This window comes from Haliaeetus albicilla, chromosome 10 (genome assembly GCF_947461875.1).
Source record: "Haliaeetus albicilla chromosome 10, bHalAlb1.1, whole genome shotgun sequence".
NCBI classification, from domain to species: domain Eukaryota; kingdom Metazoa; phylum Chordata; class Aves; order Accipitriformes; family Accipitridae; genus Haliaeetus; species Haliaeetus albicilla.
In genome coordinates, this window is record NC_091492.1 from 39111099 (window position 1) to 39131246 (window position 20148).

The window sequence follows — 20148 nt, forward strand, 5'->3', positions numbered from 1 at the left end:
AATGGGCAGAAATCCAGATTTTTAAAATCCTTTTCCTGGCAAGTCATCCTCTAGCAAGAAGAGCGCTTAAACTGTCAGCAAAAGTCTTCAGAGTTAGCTCATGAGAGATGAATTAAAGGCATCAGCCCTTCTCAAAATCATTTCAGAGGCAAGCTCCTGAGGGCTACTCTACAGATGTTTCTTTAGCATTTATCCTTATTTTGGTTTATAAACTGAAACCATCTCTATGTAGAACTGTGGAAAAGCTGAGACAGTCCAATTTATAGGTAACTGATATCAATAGAGTTTCTCTGCAATGGAATGCAATAGTTATTCCTTACAACTACATCAAAAGGAGAGGCTGTAACAGGTATGACTATAGGTTTGGAAACCAACAATTAACGGTAACATTACAGCAGCACAAGGTTGCTGAGGCAAGGCTTCAGGAAAGACTGTGCTGCACTGGTCCACATGAAAAGGTAATCTCCGCAGCTCTAGGGAAAATAATGCTTTCTATTTTTTAATGGGAGATTTGTGTTAATTGACATAAGTGCTGGATGACCAAAGTATTCACAAGAGACAAAACTAAATTGCAGAGGTCAACACAAGTGATTTTAGCTCAACAGGAGTGAGGATGTCCAAAAACTCAAACTTGAGAGCACAACAATCAGAAATGTGTTCCATTTTTGCAGCCACATTTGTTGTTCAGGATAGGAAGCAAGTCTCTCCATTCCTGAGAGTATGCTGCATCTTCCTAAGGACAAGGTGGGAAGGAAGGAGACTCCTACACTTTGTCTGCACCGGCCTCTCCCGGGGATTCCTCTACATCTTTTGAGCTTACTGAATGACTCGGAAGCATTGTCACACAGCATTCAAACCCAGCCCACAAAACGCAATGCTGCTTCACGCCCACGGTCAGATATATCCCGTCACAACAACGTGCTTCTGCAAAACTGAACTGAGTGACAGCCCCTGCGCGTGTAGCAAAACTTCCCCTTGTCTCACACCAGCCTCCCTGGTTCCACACAAAGTAGCAGCTAGTCATATTCGGCTTTCAAGCTCTAATACTGAAACATCCTTTTCTTCCTTTAAACTCCAGAGTAGAGACCACAGAATAACCATCTTCAGGTCTGGGTCGGGACAAGCCTCTGCCTTGATCTAATACATGTTTGCTTCCAGAGGCAGTGCCTAAACTAGTCCAAACCTTCGTAAGGCCCATTTCTTCATAGCCTGCTGCTTCTCCTCCCTTCACATTTAATGGACCCCCAAGATAAAACCCCCATCCACAGCCCTGCTGCTACAGCTGCAGGCAGAGTCCCCCATTCTCCCCATGGGGAAGGAGACAAGCTGACCTCACCCCCTTTCTACCCTCCACCATGTATTGCTTTAGCTCCACTTTCCCCACAGCGATCCTTCTGGTGCTGTTGGTGGCAGCTCAGTGCACAGGTTATTGATGTTACCACACGATCCTGTCTAAATATGGAACGGCAGCTCCTAGGCAGCGCCGATGTGATGACATGGGCATACACCGTATGAGGACAGAGAAGAACTGGAAAAAGAAGCAACCAGAAAGTCCAGCAGCCAAGGCAAGCCTTCAAGACCTAGAAAAGTTTTTTTCAAACTAGAAGATAAAAAGCGCTGATCCTCATTTAACTTTTCCTTCCTCGATTCATCTCCAGATCTGTTGTTTTTACTGACGTTCATCCCTCACCACCCTAGCTCCCCTCTGTCCTCCCAGCCCAACCCGTGCTTACCTGAGGGGTATGCGGATCGCAATGATTCTGTCGATGGCAATAGCAAGGAGGCTGAAGATCGAACTCTGAGTCAAGACCAGGACAAAGCAGGCGATGAAAAGGCAGCCATAGAAGAAGGCACAGAAGCCAGTGCTGATGGTGATGGCAAAGGGGATTGCCAGCACGCCCACGGCAATGTCAGCAGCAGCCAGGGACACCACAAAATAGTTGGTGACGTTCTGCAAGTTGCTATTCAGATAGACTGCCCAGCAGACCAGGATGTTCCCCAGGATGGCCAGCACTGCAATGACCAGTTCCAGGATGATGTAAGCTATGTCTGAGAGGAAGTCTTCTTTCCCATGTACTAGCATGGTGAGAACAACCAGGCCAATGTGAGAACGTGCCAGAAAAGCTCAGCGTTCATATCTGCAGAGCACTGAACAGCCAAGACACCTCAAAGCTGTCCGGGGTCTGAAGAGCACTCAGCTGCCAACCGGTGAAGGTTGCTCACACGCACCCTTTTTTCCCCATAGCTGTTCAAGATCTTTACAGTAGCAGGTGTCAAGAAAAAAAACAAAACAAAACAGGGCTTGCCAACTCCAGCAAAGTAGATTAACCAGATGCAGAATAATTCAAACTCCAGAAGACAAATGGACAGGAGAATATCTCACGTAGGCATACACTCCAGCCCAGGCCAGAAAGTCCAGCAGGCAACACAACACAGAAAGTGTATTGTATGGCAGCGTCACATCGGCTATGACTTTTTGTTTCCTGTTGACAACCACACTGCTAGTCATGGCTTCCTGTCATGTACATACCTACTAGCAACATCCTCCAGTTCTCTTTTTCACCTTTTCCCACTAGGACTTGGGAAATATCCTCTTCAGCTGAAGCAAGCATTCAACTTCTTCACTTGTAGTTTCCTTTAAGAAAAAAAAAAACAAAACAAACACCAACCACATACACTAAGTAATCAGCTCTATGGAGGAGATGGAAAAAGCAAAATCTCATTAAAGTGGCACATTAAATTGATAACGGATATTAAACAGACCTAGAAGAATACATCATTGGCAAAAATCTCACATTTTGTCTATCCTGAAAGCTGCAGGGCCAAACCCAAGGTTCAGGAAGGCAGTATTTCACATTGGTGATGAGAAACAAGGGATGTTTTGTTTTCGAGGCTACCAACTGAGCTGGCACTTTAGCAGCTGCTCAATAGTCTGCCCTGAAACACGAGAGCCCACTAATTATGCCTTGGCAAGTGCTGTGGGTGCACAGAGGAAAGGTGGAGGAGCCTTTTTACATACACCTGTCTCCCTCTGATCACAAACACAAGACTTGAGCCATCACGTGCTGCCCACCCTCGTGTACTTTGCCACAAAAAAGTGCTGCACCAATACCCTGCTCTGCAATGACATGAACCTTCTCTGGTAAGGGGGTTATGTTGCTGGCATGTATGGTCACCACTCTGTTGCCATATCCAGTCTTTCCTTCAAGCGCACAGAATCTGGAATGTGATCAGCAGCAGGGAGAATAGTTCGAGCAGGGAGAATATGTCAGACAGTGACATCTTTGAGGACTTTTCCGCTGAGTATGCACACTCTCTGCAAGGGTCTCTGCAACGCCATCATTTTTGTTCACGTAAATCTTTATCCTACAAGCAAACCATTTATTCATTATACCTGCATTGTCCATAGCGTTTGTTGCATCCACAGATTCAGGTCAGCATCATTTTTCAACTACAATCAGCCAGAAACACACTGACCAAGATACACCTCTCCCAGAAACACACACATAGGCACAATGCTAACATCATCTCTCAAGCACACACTCATGTTCCTGGGGGATCGTGCACACAAATCTGGGACTAAAGTTGGTGCCATTTGCAAGGAAACATAGTCCCTACAGCTGCCATTTCATATGAACAGATACACATCATCTATATGCTTGCATGCCCCACTCACACACTAATCTTGCAGGTCACCTCGTACCTCTGCTTTCAGATACAGGCATTTCACCACAGTTGCGGCTAAAAATATAGCAATGGAGAATACCATTCCCTGAGCTTTGTGCCACAGTCAAGAGAGAATTGTTTGCTGTCCTACCCTGTCACTTCTAGAGTGGGTTTTCAACCTTATTTAGCAAGCTTTAGCAGTAATATTTTCTCAATAATTTAAGAAAATGGCTACTCGAAACTCAGGGGGCTGGGGGAGAGAGAGACACAGCACTAACTGATAAATCACTTGAGCTCAGTTTCAGATGCAACATGAGCCCCCCAAACAAAATATTTTTGGGACCCCATCCACAGGTGATCTGGTGTGGTCTAACCCAGCAGGGTTTCATGCCTTCACAGTTCACTCTGTTTTCAAGTCAGAAACCTAATTTCTCAGGATAAAATAAAAGGGTAAAGACAGTGATAATAAAAGAAAATACAATTAACTTGTGATTCACATCTGATCTCAGGAATATAATCTAATTTTAGACCTTTCATTGATTTAGAGCTCTATTGCTAATGCTGCATTTGAAAGGAAAGTGAATGATTCTTAGTGGTTTGGATGTGCTTCAAAAATCTAGCTTTCTCTCCACCTTCAGCAATCTTGTTTATGTGTTTTGTTTGGTTTGTGTGGAAGAAATCAACAGAAGAGATTAGTTTGTGAACTAGCTATTAAGAGGAAGATAAAGATCATCCATTTAATCTTTTCTGAAGAACTAAAAACCCCAAGAAGTTTCTATATTGTCTATCTTCTTTTAGCAAAAACTCCAGTTTTCCACTGACCTCCTAAAGATTGCTTCTGCTTTCTTGTATTTCAGGGATGTCAGTGACATGCTCCTACATCACTCTGCTAGCATCTCATTGTCCATTACAAATCCCAACAGGTTTGTTTCAAAGCAGTGATACTGAAAACTAACTCCCTCACCCCAGCCTGACTTCCAGGGAAGGTGATTAGAATTAATATAAGATAGAAATAAAGAAAATCTGGAAGGAGAGAAAACAGAAAGGGCAAGATGAAAAATAAGCAATGCTTTGTGTGTGTGTGTGAGCAAGAAAGGGAAAAAAAGACAGGAAAACGTTGGTAGGAGAAAAAAAAAAAAGAAACAAGGGAAGCAGCAGGCAAAACAGGCCCTTAAGAGAAAGACAGTGTGTGTGCCTCTCAGAGGTACGACACACGGCTGCGCCTGAAGGTTCTGAAGGAGTGTGAGCTCCCGTGTCTGTTCGCATCACGGCAGCAGAGACGGTGATGGGGTAATACTCTGGCAATGGAGCAGGGAGCGTACAACCTCTCTGCTTCCTAACACGCTCACATGTTTCCATGCAGGTCAAGCTCATAACCAAACTCCCATGTCAGGACAAGTTTAGAAAAATTTAATAAATTACTGTGACATACTTGGACCAAAACTATGGCTATGTAAAATAAAACCATCATAAACACCCCACGAGCTACTCTGAGATGAAGTCAAAGACTGAAGAAACCACTTTCTGAAAGGAGCCAGCCTGAGAACTGGACACATTAATCCTGATGCTGAAAGGATTTACTTAAAGTCCTGCTATGTTGCTCTTGCACCTCATATTCATACCACATACACCTCAGTGAAGAGGATCAAAGTGAAATTAATGGGATATTTTTCACCTTTTCAGAGCTTCCTTTAGTAGGATTATGAATCCACATTAATCCCAGATGCATTTTGTTTAACCTGACTCTTTTCAATGGTTCATCTCAAACTTGCTTTCCAACAGGACATGGAGGGAAGTAACAAACCTACACTGCGGAGGTCCCACACGTACTAATAGCTCAGCACAAAGACAAAGCTGGAATTGCCTACAGCTCTGCATGTATCCTGAAAAAGCACAATGCTGAATCTGAAGTTTAATGACCACATCACATACTGTTTTCTGACACAACAGAGCTTTTAACCTTCTACTTCAACTGTTTGTTTCACGGTCTGATGTTAAATTTGAATTTTTTATCTCTGGATTTTTTTATTCCCTTGCTTCCCAGTCCCCTTCACAAACAGTGGCCTGATTCTTCAACCTAAGTCCTAGCCATTTATTCCGAAGCAATCTGTGAGAAGTTATGTCCAGAAGAGGACAACATGTCCTTCTACCCTCTGCTCTCAGATGGACCAGAAAACATTTGGGAGAGTTCTGCAGAGCCAGCACATCTCAGAAGAGAAATGACCAGAGCTGAGCAGGTGTCCCGGCCACAACGAAACATTTTGCGTCTGCTTCAGCGCCAGTGCTTCTGCAGTTGCCACTGACATTAGAAAAAGCAATTAGCAGCCACACAACCCCAGCACATCAGAGGCCTCACCTGCTACTTACAGAAGGTGCCACAACCCGGGAGGTTCCCACGTTCAACCCAAACTCACCCATCTCGCCTCATTCATCTCTTGCAGTGTCAGTCTGCTACAGCTTTCACCCAACATGATAACAAGTCTTTAATTGTACAAGTATTTGCAAGTTGCTTTAAAACAAGAACAGGCTCAGTCTTTCTGCTCATATGGCTAGAAATTTACTGCACGGGGACAAAATGAAATACAGACGACCACCTAGAGAAGGAGACATATATCCAGAGGCAATACAAAATTTATCATATAATCGTCTACTTCATGCAAGACCCAAAGGCTCAGCAACCAGGTCTGACAAGATAAAATTAATTAACAACCTGCTTTACTCACCTGGAAAGCGTATATTTAACATCTCAGGCCCTTGAGGGATCAATATTGCAAGCTTCTTGAAACTTAAGAAAAATAACCTGTATCACACAACCTGCTGGACAGCTACAATTAGTATTTCTTCTTAAGCCCATGTTTTATTTTGTTAATTGGATTAATTCCTTCTTGATACCCTGGGCTATGTTCCGGCCTTTTCCTCATTATTAAATAAACCTTTTTTGCCACTCACAAACCTGTAAAGCTGTTGCTCTGTTCATTTTTAGTGACTTGGAACACTCTGTTCTCTCTCATATTTCAGCCCCAATGAAAAACTGCTCCTTGAAAATTCAATAAAGCATCTGAACAGCATGTTCCCATGAAGCAGTTCACCACTGGAGCCTAAGCAAGCTTTTGTTTGGCATCTCCAGTCGGCTTTGGACTAAGATGTTGCCCCTTCTCTCTCCCGAGTGCCAAAAGCATCGAGGTGAGCCCTTGGCCACTGCTTGGTCCAAATCACCCGCCTCAAACAAATCACCCGCCCCGGTTTTGGATGCCCACACTCTGTCACGCTGGTACAGAGAAAACAAACCCTCTGTGTGCCAAGGCTGACCTATATGACAACGTCTGTGACACTTCAGTTTGACAGCTACTCTCAGATATTAGCAAAATCTCCAGGGATCAGCGGCCCTCAGGGCACCCAGGACAGTGTATGGGCGCGTAGGTGACAGTCTGCAGCTTCCCCGGGCTCCAGAGAAGATTGCTTTCTCCTTGTCTGCTTCGGGACAGGGTAAGCAAGGCAGCAGGCAGCTCAGGAGGCCGTGGCGAAATCTTCATCAAGGCTCATTCCACAGATCACAATCTAGCATCTACTTTTGACAACGCGACCCTTCCCAGGTACCAGCCCCTTACAGATTACCTAACTCCCTTAGGGAAAACGCTTGAATTCACACATGGCTGGAAGCAGAAAAATTGGTGCTGCTAAATCATGTTTCCTACTTTCCAAAGCCTGGAGGGGGAGATGCTTGTCAGTTTTTATCCTCTCTTTGAAATCCCTTCAGCTCAAAGAGAATCTCCCTATCTTTTAAATCAAAGACTCTAAGAAATCTTGTCTCTCCCCATTTCTTTAGAGGATCAAGTCACAATAAATGAGCCAATGTGCTCACAGGCAGTACACAAATTTGCAAAACACTCTGGCTGTAAAACATAATGGAAACAGCTGTCCTTTCAGGGAGAATGATAGGGAAGGCAGCAGTAGCACTTTCCTGCGTTGCTAAATGGTTTCCTTTCTGAAGTTCGATATTTTATGAACACTTCAGGTAAAGCAGCTTCCCCATGTCCCTGACTGCTCACACGAAGCCAGTGTGCTTAGAGCTGTCAGAGAGCAGCCCCACTCCTGCCTCCTATCTAAGGATGAAGAGATGTGGCTGAGTGGGGCAGGAAAAGAGAGGAGAAAGGAGGCATCACCCATCTGGAGATATTAAAAAAGTGAGTGGAGAGGGTACTTCAGGACATGGTTTAGTGGGCATGGTTAATGGTTGGACTCTATGATCTTGAAGGTCTTTTCCAACCTAAATGATTCTATGATTCTATGATCTAAGACATACTTTTTCTGGTTCCCCTATTTGCTTTATTATTGGCTGCTGGCTAAATGATCTTTTAGGTCATCTGCTTACTGTAATAGGAGGAAATTAAATATTAATAATAGACTATTTCCCTCTAGACTGCTCTTTGTTAACAAAGGATACAAGTGAAACAAAGCAGGCAAAACTATCAGCACAACATGCTCTTGGTTTTCAGGTACCTGGAGCACTTGCAGTTTCCCTCAACCTTCCCTGGAATTACAGATGCCCAGTGCCCTGCACACCTGCCTGCAGGGACACTCATACAAGTGCAGAACATGGGGATGTCTGGAAATCCTTGTTCTATCAAGGGGCTCCACATGGCAGTTTGACCCTTCCAGAGGATCATTTCGGACTTTATCCAAAAACATCATCTGAGCCACTGATGCTCTGACTGCAAAAAGTGCAGGGCCAAGGATCTTCTGAAACACTCCATTTGGGGAGTGAAGTCTTCCTCCAGTGTAAACCCTACAGTGGGATAACAAGGTTTCTGGATTGGCTTTGCAAATTCTCCAGAAATACTGAGTAAAATGAGGGCTTCAGCTTTGCTAAACTTGGTCTAATGTCCTCTTACAGGAAAGCAGCAGCCCTCTAAGACTTAAAACCTTCACTCCATGCGCTAGTGAAGGCTAAAGAAATGGCTCTTCAGAGATCTGTACTGCCCCTGATCTTTGTCTTTCAGTTCAGAAATGGGGACAAGGGACAACATTTCTGCTTTACGTTTCCATCTCTGCTGCAGTCCAGGCCAAAAAAGGAGGCTATACTCACAGCAAGAACAAGCATGGTGAATCTGGGTGTAAAGTCTTTATCAACTAGGGAATTACTAGAGACATCCATACCGCTGCAGCAGTGACAGCAACAAAAAGCACAATAAAATCATGTCCTTGTAGCCTGTCCCATGTCTCTCTTCTCCTCCTGTTTATACGTCATATGAAAAATCAAAAAACAAAAATGCCCCAAAAGTGAAACCTTACTGGACAACAAGAAAAGGTCATAACACAGATAGGCTGGCTAATAGGAATGGCTAATCCAAACCCAATATTTCAGCTTTGCCTCCTGCCCTCCAAGTGCTAGAAGTGGATTAATTTTTATTGCAGTAGCGGAAGAGAAGACTAGAACAGAATGCATTTGACTTTTTTTTTTTTCCTAAGTGGATGTTATAAATGTTTAAAAGCAAGGAAAAAAACTCACAGTAATTATTCCCATTCTAATGGTCACAAAAAGCCAGGGAGGGCAAAACTAAGTAAGGCTGAATGACCAGCAGTTAAATAAGCCAGATCAAACAAACAAACAAACAAACAAAAGGGAAAAGGTTTCCCTGTGCTCACTAAAGTCTCACTGAGCAGCAGGCATCATGATATATTGCCAAAAGGCACAGAAACATGTTGGATTTTTGAGCAAACCATTTGTATCCAGGACTGATGATGCTGATTTACCTACAGCAGCATTTCCAAAAATAAAAAATAGAGCATTTGGATAAGCTTTCATAAGACAGACATGTAAAAAAGCGTAATTAAAACCATGTACCATGGCCCGAAACAAGTTACTACTGCCAATATCATCCACAATGTCTCTGAGGAGCTAGTTTTCCTTTCCTGTGTGAGGGAAGAACTCAAAAGCAAATTTTGCCTCCCCACAGCCCTACTAAAGCCAGCTGTGTTCATACATAAGGAACATTTCCTTCAAGAACAAAATAAGAGAAATGAGGAAACAGGATATCAAGAAGAGGTGACCCACTGAGGAATACAGGCAAGGGAGGAATTTGCTCTGAAAATATTTATCATATTGCTAATGCATCCATTCTGATATATTTTAAAATAATGGAGTAACTTCTCTCCAGATGTGACTTCACCTCTCATTTCTGTATGAAGTTTCCAGACAGGCAGTTAAGAATTGGGTACATCTGTTCGTTTTCCTGCATTTTTATCCAGTTGTTCCCAAACCGTATTTGCCTTCTCTAACTACAGGTTTGCTCTCCATCAGGCCTTGCGATCCCTGCTCCCTCTCCTCTGAGCACCATCCTTCTGCAGCTTGCAAATAACGTTTGCGTAAGCTCTGCCAGCGAAACAAAAACTCACTCTACTCCGGTGCAGAGAGTGCTGTTGTACCAGGTCAACGAACATCCCATCTTCTACAGTAGAAGGAATGTAACTCTCTCCAACTCTCTCCATGTAACTTAAAATGATTCCCCAGCTGTCCTTCCCTATCCTGATGAAGGCATTGTACAACTTGAACAGAGATGAGCAAATTCTACCTGCCTCTGAGCCAAAGCAAAGCTGTCTCGCTGCATTAGCTCATCCATGGCTCATACGCTGACCCCTCTGAGCACGGTTTATTACTGAGGACTCACAATGAAGCTCCCATTACCACCCAAGTTGTTTGGCTCATACCCACCCACAGTATGAAAAGCAGTCAAGCCTCGATCAGGTTGCTAACACAGCTCATCACATCCTTCCTCCCCAACTTGCTCCCTTCTCTTATCACTTGAAGCAGTGACACAGCAGCAGCACTCAGCCCGACCTCCACAGAGCCTACCCCGCTGACACAGCAGCAGAGCCTGTCCAAACACCCCCAGAGCTCGCCCACCCTCTGCCCCCACACAGCCCACCTCACCGACTACCGTTTGCTCTATATAGGCTGTTCACTGCTGGCTCAGTCACAGAGATTGACCATGTGCTCCTTGTACCTTGCAATACTGGCTGATTTTCCGCCAACGCAAGAAACCCAATTTCTTCCCATGCCCCAGCATTTTGTCCTGGCCCCTTGCACCCCCAAGGCTGTGCACTGGTATTTTTACCCAACACATTTCACCTTAGTTTGTCAAACCAGTGAAAAAGCATTTAGAGTCACAAAGCTGGTGTCCTTAGTTTGTTTCCAGCAACTTTCCCTCTTCCATTTTTTAAGGTACTTACCCTGACTTGCTAATGCTTATTTGCTCCATGTCACGCCTCATCATCCAGTTAGTGTTTCTGTCTCAGTCTCAAAGCTATTTAAGACATTTTTAGGACTCTGCCACCCTCTGTGGATAAGGAGGAGTTGATGCTGGGATGATGTCTGAAGGCCACATGCCCTTACTTTGTCCCTCCCTCTCCTCTTTGCTATGACTTGCACCATACTTCTGTCACTCTTGCAAAGTGACTTGCATTTTCACTATCACAGTCAGCCATGCTAATGCAAGCCTTTCTAGAGGTACTCAAAGTGACTTTTTTTCTTTTTTCCCCAAGTCCTTGATTATAATCCGATTTATTAAGAACTCTCCAGTGTCACTGCTTACTGATCCCAAAGTCTCAGTGTTTAGCTGGTGCTCTGAGGACTCTAACGAAATCCTTCCTTCACTTCCTAAGTCCTTGTGCTGTGGTAAAGCACATCCGCTTGCAAGTAACAGCCTGCTACCTCTGCCCGCTTCCTCCTCCGACTGCTCAGGCCAGAGATGCTGAGGTTCTGGAGTGGAGAAAGCACGCAACTTTGAAAATGTTGAATTTTCTGGTGAAAATGACATTTCTAGTCATCACTTTCTCTCCTTCTACATCAAACCATTGCACTGGAGAACCAGTAGCCGTTCATAAATCACTTTAGAAAACGTTTTACCAGACTTGCTAGCTGTTTATGAGTTAGTGTGCTTGTCTACAGGAGGCAGAAAGGCAAGGAGAGCAGCAGCAAGTACCCCACTGCAACAGAGACAGCTCTGCGATGCTTGGGAAGCGGCCCTTTTCTCCTACAAAAACTTAAGATATTTTACAGTTTCTGCACAATACAAGATCATAAAAAGCTCCAGCTGTAAAGAAGCCCACAACCATTTCTCAAATGCATGACAACCACGATCCTCACACCTTGCTGAACAAGGATAAACCAAAAAGATTCCCAAGGCAAATTCCTTAGGGACTGTGGCATTTGACTCCAAACACAAAAGGTATCAGCCAAGCAGAGATGGGTCCCAGGGAAGTGCCCAGAACAGACATCCCCAAGACTTTAGGATAGTTTCTCCCAAGTGGACTGTGTCCATCTCTTGCCTGCTGTAATCATACAGCTAGGCTGTACTGTGGCTACATGGAGGAAAAGGAAGATTTCCCTTTAGGAACTGGGTAGGAGGGACAAAAAAACCTGTCAATGAATCCTCTTTCCAGTCTTTCCAGCTTCTTACCTTTCTATATCCTGCAAGAGCTGACACCAGACAGTTGTACCAGAGAAAAAGAATCACGTAACTACATCGAACCCACCAGAATCCTCTATGTCTACCCATGTTATACCCCTAAATGAATCATAATGGTCAAGCAGAGCTCGGATCAGCATTTAGCAAGACACAGGATGACAGAAACCAAAAGATTAAGGTTTTTTTAGGTGTTTGACAAAATTAGGCACCTCAGTTTTAGCAGGTCCAGCTAAAGAGGCCTCATTTCTGGGAAGGAAGCACTTTTTGGAATCAGAGTATTTTAAGGAATCACTGACAAGGTAGCCATTAGCACAGGTCATTTTTTGCCAAAAATCCAGGCTGCAGAACACTTAAGAAACTTTTTAAAATTCAATGTGCTTCCCCGCACATGCTCCAGGAACTGTAATGGTGCCAGCCCAAGTCAGTCTGATGTTATTTTCCATCGTCCCATTGAACCTGGGCACTGATCTGTGGATCGGACGTATGTGGAAACTGTAATTATTCAAATCAATTTCAAATCACGTGCCTCTCTTCTGAAGATTGTATTAAAGAGCCACATACCTCTTAGCTGTCTTTTATCCTGAGAAATGTTTCCTATGGAAAATTCCAGTCTGTGCCCAAGTATATGGATCTCATACTGAAACCAAAGTTGTTATCACCACAGAATATAATATTTAAGAGCCTACTTCCCTTAACTCCTGAACCTCCACAACTGACTCATACCAGGATCTGACAATCCTATTCTGGGGAAACCTCAATAACCAAAATGATAGGCCAGTTTGTAGAGGACTTTCCCAGTACAAGAACAGTGATGTGGGTGACAGGCCAACATTACAGAACAGGCAAAGAGGACAGAAACACTTATGCTCCCCTAGTAAGAAAAAAAAAAAAAAGAAAGGGGGAGGGGGGAGGGAGACAAGAAGTGAGAGGAGAACACAACAACAGTCTAAACCCAAAACAAAATAGCTCCAAAGAAGCAAAACCAGGAGAAAAATGGGAGAGACTCTGCGGTCTGAATACTAACTGAGGAAAGAAACTTCCAACAGGGAAAATAGTGCAAACCTCACGACTCCCAAAGGGACGCATTAGAAGAGCAGAATGAGACTAAATTACACTTCCCTCTGTTCAACAGCATTACTCACTCAAATGGATGAGGGACTCTGCCCGGGGAGATACGCAGACGTGACCCCCAGCTGACGCTGGCTCTGGTTCAGCTGAGCTTCGAATGGTTCCACCAGCAAACAATCCCTCTCCTGCCCTCCTCGAAGAGCTGCCGAACAAGGAGCCACAACTGCTGCTGTGAGCGTCACCTGGGATAAACACAGAGGACAAGGAGACAGAGAATGCTGTATCTCAGCTAGCCAGCAGATAAAATAGCCCCAATCTGCAAGTACTAGAGGCCTCCTGAGTATGCCCGAGTGCCTTCCACCCTGGATTTGAGTGCAATCACAAATGCTAATCAACATACAGACAGGAGCCCAGCATGTCATTTGTCACGTCTCCAAAGCTTCAGGAAAACTCCCCTTTCCTCTCCTTGTATCAGAGAGGGACAGGAAGATTCCCTCATCCTCTGTATGCCTTTCCCTCCCCCTGTCCCTGGCTCAAACTATCCCTGCAAGAAGTTTCACTCCCCGCTAACTTCTCCATTGTCTCAGATGCATTGTTTGCAAATGTTCCCTAAAAATACTATGTGAAGTATTCTTTACTCCTGTTTCAGGTCTTTCCACATCCCTATGTAACACCTGGACTTTATCTTGTTACCTGTCAGACAGTGATAAACCTACTGCATGCAACCCCTGACTTATCATCTAAGATAAATACAATCTGTCTTGTAGCTGTCATTTCTTTTCAAACCCTGCCTTCCACTGCTACGTTTGTAGTTGTAACAAATTACTTATTTGGGCTTAAAATGTGTAACTTTTCAAAAAACAAAAATCAAAAAAAGATCAGCAAGAGCCCCAAATCATACATAAAATTTCAAGATTTACTGCTGTTTTCTGGGCAAGGAGGCTCCTTGCGTATCTTCTACAATGGCATCTGCATATACTTTACGTAATATACATAGTATTTTATGCTACTTGGTAATTTTTAATAATCAACCAACAGGGCCAGTGATGAAAAGCTACCTTTCTCCAGAACAAGTCATAAACTAAACTGATATGGTTTGAGTTAGTTGCTTCAGTATAAGTGAATAGCAGGGTCTAAAGTGCTCTAAGCTATCGCCTGAGCCTCTGCTGTCACTTTAGAAAGGCACGCGCCTCGCTCTGGTCCTATCCTATTCTCTCCCAGCCCCATTGAGATGTCTCACATAGCACCAGAAGACTGTTTATAGCACCCATATCAAGCCCTAGGCGTCCTGAAGAGGAAGGGACAAAGCTGACGCTCAAACACATACCGCAGCACTGTTAACACTTTTGCCTAACAGCAGCGATCGCCCTGAACACGTAAGTTTTACAGAAGCCATCGTGTTGCATTTGGCTTTTCTCTGAACTCTCCTAAGCACTTAGTGGCTCTCAGCTCTTTTCACAACCTCATCGCTGTGTGTTTATCCAAACAACTTGATCCTAACTTTGCAACTGCATCACCACGCGGAGCTGTAGCGCAACCTACCTACCCCATCCCTCCCATGCTGCTGAGGATCTCCAGCCGTACCAGGTACAAGGTAGCCAGGTTTCACGTGATTTGCGCCTTACAGAACACAAGCTGAGGAGTGAAAGAGATCACACCTTTATTCACTCACATTTACCAAATACCTGCATTTGCTGAAGCACTTCTAAATACTCTTTGCTGATCTCTAAATACTCTTTTGCTGATCTGCGAGTTGCCCACCGTGCTCAGGATGAGCCACGAGTTACAGCAAAGGAGGTTGAAGCTGGACATCAGGGCGTCTCCTGCACGCCAGGAAAGTAAGGAGTCTCCACCGCAGGTTTTTAGGAGCAGGGTGGAGAAATAGCTGTCATGAATGGCAAAAGCATAGCTGATCCTGCCTTTGGGCAGCGGCATGGATTAGATGACCTCGAAGTACCTCCTGAGGATATTTTCCATAATTGAGAGCTGTATATGCCATCTGTCCATTCTGATCTACAGAGATTTACTTCAGAAAAGAAAAAGTGCAATACAACCAATAATTATTCCTGACACAGAGGCAACCCTTGTGAGGGGAGAGGCATCTTCCGATTCTAGAGAGGAAGCTGAAGCCTTCAGAGGTTAAACCACCTTCTGCGTATATGCCCAGATCCTCTTGCCCTCTCAAGGCAGATTGCTGCCGGTTCTTTACGCCTAACAGACCAACCCTCAGTATTCAGCTACACGAGCATCTCATTAGGCAGGCAACTTTCTCTGCCTTTTTAAAATGAGCAGAGAGGCAAGGAACGGGTGCCATTGTGTTCAAGTAGCTTCACCAAGGCTGTTAGGTGCACTGATGCAAAACCTGAAGGTGAGCCGTGAGGCAACCAAGCCTTCTGGTCCTAAATACCAGACCCTGATGAAAGGGAGTAGCTCTCCATTGACTTGTGAGAATCCTCCCCGATTCCTTGACACACAGCTCAAGATCTTTTAGATTTTGGCTTAGAGTCCAACAAAAAAGAAAGCTTTAATAGCCCATCTCCATTTTCAGATGGAAAACACACAATAGGGAAGGACCTAGAGAGTTATTCGCCATCCAGATCAGATGGAGTGAATGAACAAGAAGAGCTGAAATCTGTTCAAGCTGAAGACAAGGACAAACTTTACAGGGCACCAAGAGAGATGCTGATACCAGCCTTTGGGTGGAAAACACCTCGCTCGCAGCTGTGCGGAACTCTTAAGAGAGAGTTTAGCCACGCTACGCCTTGTCCCACCTCACGTGTAAAAACGTGGGCGGAAATGTCAAACCAAAGCGAAGAGCTGAAGCACTGTGACAATAAGTGTTGTGGTGGAAAATCCGTGAAGCCTTAAACATCCTGTATAGACAACAAATCATACAGCCATCAGTCACTCGGGCAGACGGGAAGTGGTAAAGGGGAGGTTTTCCCTCCACACCAGAGGGAAAAGCTGCCAGGCTCAAGATCAAAGGGGATGTACTCGGCTGGCCAGCCCGGACCCTTCAGAGAAACACAGCTGAAGGAAGAGGGAAGATTCAAACCAGTCCCTCCAAACCTCCTGCTGGACTGAGCTTTTCCCAGTAGTTCTTGAGAGGGATTAACCACATGGCTCTACATAAAATCCATTATTGAAGATTAAACAAAAAAGATGAATAGCTTTCAGAAGTTGATTACATCCAAACACAATAGTGCCAGCAGCCCTTATGGAAGCATCCTATTAAAATACCAGCAAAAATAGAAATGCAAACATTGGAGACCTGGCAGGAGGCTTCTCAGCTCAGATCTCTAGTGCCTTTTGCACCCTCTGACAGAAGGACAGAGGCTAAAAACATCATTACTGGGCTCACATCCCCTGACCTGGCACAGGATGATGCTGATTCTATTTTTTATGTACAAAAATATATATGGAAAGAGAGACAGATTATGTACATGTGTAAATTACAAACTCAACACCTGAACAGCATTAAAAACGAGACCTGCTTGCCTTTTTTTTTTTCCCACACCCTGGAATAGGTCTTTTTATTTTATATACACACATACATGTTTGCAGTTTGTACCCACGTGTTTTCTCTACAAATTCAGAGACTCGTAGCTTTCCTGGTTAATTCAGAATTTAATCCATTTGCCACATTAGGCAGGATTTCATTTTCATAGTATTTTTGTAATATGTGATTACATTTATATTGACTTTTTTATTGAGATTCGAACTAAGGTATTTCTTCCACAGATCTAATTCAATTGAAATATTTCTCACATCCCCGTTGGTCACTTTATCTAATCTTTTTGTACTTCACTTGGGCAATATGCTCTGGGGGATGTCTCTCTAACAGCAGGAGCTGGCCGTGTTTTCTTTCATTCTGTTAGTTTCTCTCGTGCAGGAGAATGAATTTATCAATTACTACAGTTCTTGAGTTACACAGGTCTGGGACTTACGAGCCTGATAAGAAATCTGAAAACAAATACATCCAAAGATCGAGTTATCTAATAGTTGGCCATCTGCTTAGGAAAATAATTTTAAGTAGTTATGGCAATTCTATTAACTGCTATTTACTAAGTGAGTCATGTTTAAGTTAACCCTTCCTGTCTCCTCTGTGGGCCCTCTGCCCAAGGCAGTTTTGAAGAGGGTGCTCGACCACCTTCACTACTTTCAAGCTACAGCAAAGCCTGCCATACCTCTGCACTCCAAACCCAGCCCAAGCTCATACAGCACCAGGACACAGAAGAGCATTAAAGCAACCGTGGTGCTTCTGGGCGACTCCTGGACCGCGCAAACGACCGTGCAAGGAAAACCTCCTCCCAGGAGCATCCCCTACGAGGGCACCCCACGTACACAGCAGGAACGCACCTGCTGCCTCGTGCACCTTTCCAGGATGGGCTGCCTGCACCTCCGTGAGGGCACGTCACCCTTGGCAGGGCCCCGGAGCCCTGTCCATCAGGGCAGAAAGCCTTCTCGCCCATGAGACAACCTTGCAGCCTGTTGCCCTTTATCTTCATTTGCCCTCTCCTCCCAGCACAGAGATCCCAGGCCCCTCCGGGACTGGCAGCTCCACTAACGTACTCGCAGGGTACCAAGGTTTAGAGAGCTCCCAGGCACAGCAGAAGGGACACCGCTGAAAAACAGTTTCAGGCGCTTGGCACAGATGAGGCAGGGCGAGGGCTTTCAGGGGCAAGGAACGGGGTAAGACCACACAGGTTTAATGCCGTCTATTCGCTCCCAGCCCTTTTTCCCTTGGCGCGACTGCGAAGCGCGTAGAAATCTCCTTTGTTAAACACTTCGGAGAAGTTTACAGGATGCAGGGTGCTCCTGTGGAATCGCTATTTTATCATCGAGCGCAAGCACGGATATCAGCCGGAGGGCTGGGGCAAAGTCCAGCACTTGATGTTTGAAGGAAGATCCGTGGAGCAAACATCTCGGAGCGCGGGGGTGTGTCGGCGGCCTGACAGTTGGGAATCAGCACCGGTGTGAAGAACGCCGGCTCCGCGGTGGCCAAACCCATCCGAGCCGGGGCAGGGGAAAAACGGTGGCAAAGAAAAATCGCCTCCGTCTTTGGGGCCGGGGGGCGAGGCAGCAGGCAGCGAGCAGCGGGCGGCCGCTTTGAAAACTGGCGGCAGAAGCGGCAGAGGGAGCGGGGACCGTGGCGAAGGACGCGAGAGAAGTCGAGCTGCCCCCGCGGCGGCTCCCGCCCCCGGAGCCGGCCGGGCTCGGGCTACAACCGGCGGGACGCCGCGGGGGGGGGGTGGGGGGGGGGGCGGGTGTCCCCGCTCCTCCCCGAGAGCTGCCCCCCTCACCCCGCGGAAGCCCGGCCGCGCCGACATCGGCATCACCCACCTTCGCCCTCGGGGCTCCGGCTCCTCCGCTGCGTTCCGTTCCTCTCCGGACCGCGCCCGGGAGGCGTGTGGCGGTGCCGGCCCCCGCCGGGCGCTGCCCCCCCCCCCCCGGCTCCCGCCCCGCGGCGCCCTCCGCCGCAGGACGCGGGCAGCCCGGCGGCACCGGCTCCCCCTGGAGGGCGGCGAGGGCGGCGCCGGGGCGGGAGCGGCGGACGGCGGCCCCCCGCGGCCCTACCACCACCCCACCAGCCCGCCACGGCCTCCCGGCCTCAGCGGGAAAGGAGGCGGCGAAGCCCGCCGAGGTGGAGCCGAGCGGCGGGTGGAGGAACCGGTGTCCGGGTTTACCTGTCGGCTTGGCGGTAACCGGGCACCGGGGGCGGACCGACGAGGACGGCCCGCAGCAGCATGTCGCGAAGAGGGTGAAGGAGAGAGTGCCGCTTACTTCAAGGAGTCCGGCTGCCGTCCTGAGGGACCTGCAAGCGACAGAAACGGGGGGAATTTTACTGTGCTTGATCCGCACCCGGCGAAAAGAGGAGAGGGGAAAAGGAGAGGAGAGGAGAGGGCGAAAGGAGAGGAGAGGGGAAGAGGAGAGGAGAGGAGAGGGCGAAAGGAGAGGAGAGGAGAGGGCGAAAGGAGAGGAGAGGAGAGGGCGAAAGGAGAGGAGAGGAGAGGGCGAAAGGAGAGGAGAGGAGAGGGCGAAAGGAGAGGAGAGGAGAGGGCGAAAGGAGAGGAGAGGGGAAAAGGAGAGGAGAGCTTTCTCCCGACATTGTTTTAAGCACCTACTTCTTTCCAGGCTGGAAAACCCACCCAGGGAGTTGAAGCCTGCAGCTATACCAAGTGGCACAGTACAGTGCTATGCGGAGATATCCCAAAAGGCTGCACAAGCAGAGAGAAACTTACACTGTCTTCTCTGCTTAGCTGTCCTTACCGCTAACGGAAAGGAAACCCTGGGCATTACTACTCTGGAAGCGTTCAAGAGTTCTCGGCAAAGATACGAAATACTTTGCAGAAGTTTCACATTTCCCACCGAGTAGGTCTTCGTGGATCCCACCAGTGTGCACACATGCATTTCCTGTCCAAAGTCAGGCCGGCGGTGGCGTCCCCCTTGGGGCTGCACGTGTCCCCAGCCATCTCCCGCTCCTCCGCATGAGCGGACTTGGGGAACAGCCGTGACTCATCTCACAGCAATTTTGAAGCGGGGAGAGAACCTCTCAAGAATCTGAACCCACTGCTCTTTGTGGATATCTTCTCAGTTTTTGCATTTCTATTTTTTAACATTACATCTTAGCAAGTAATTTATCTACACGTTCCTATTGGTTGGACATTACAAACATGAAAAACCACCAGCATGACTCCACGCTTCCCACCAACTCCACGGCAGATCCCAGCCTATGAAAAACCGATTCATTTCGACGACAGCCAGCCCAGGCTCCTCCACACAGGGGACTGCCACAGCTTGGATGCTTGTGCCATGCAACCAAAGTTTTTGTTTCAGGATTCCCAACCCTAGAGACGCTTTGCTCACACCACATCTGCCAGAAGCATTGCACGTTACTCTGACCCACAGGCAACTGGCTTACCCAGCCTCCTCTGACAGCAAGAGC

General features: G+C 46.5%; 1 protein-coding gene across 3 annotated transcripts in view; it reads right to left on the reverse strand.

The window, feature by feature from the left end:
• Window positions 1-18583, reverse strand: part of ADORA2A (adenosine A2a receptor) — a 30537-nt gene extending 11954 nt beyond the window's left edge. The window contains exons 1-2 of one of the 3 annotated variants that reach the window (XM_069795148.1): window positions 18546-18583; window positions 1734-2635 (exon numbers count right to left, since the gene is read on the reverse strand). In XM_069795148.1, coding sequence (XP_069651249.1) covers window positions 1734-2083 — 350 coding nt within the window. In that variant the 5' untranslated portion in view covers window positions 2084-2635; window positions 18546-18583. Of the gene's footprint in view, window positions 1-1733; window positions 3367-13276; window positions 13585-18545 lie in introns of those variants that run through there. The other 2 variants (XM_009921347.2, XM_069795147.1) reach the window with 2 other exon arrangements.
• Between the last annotated feature and the right edge of the window lie 1565 nt (window positions 18584-20148).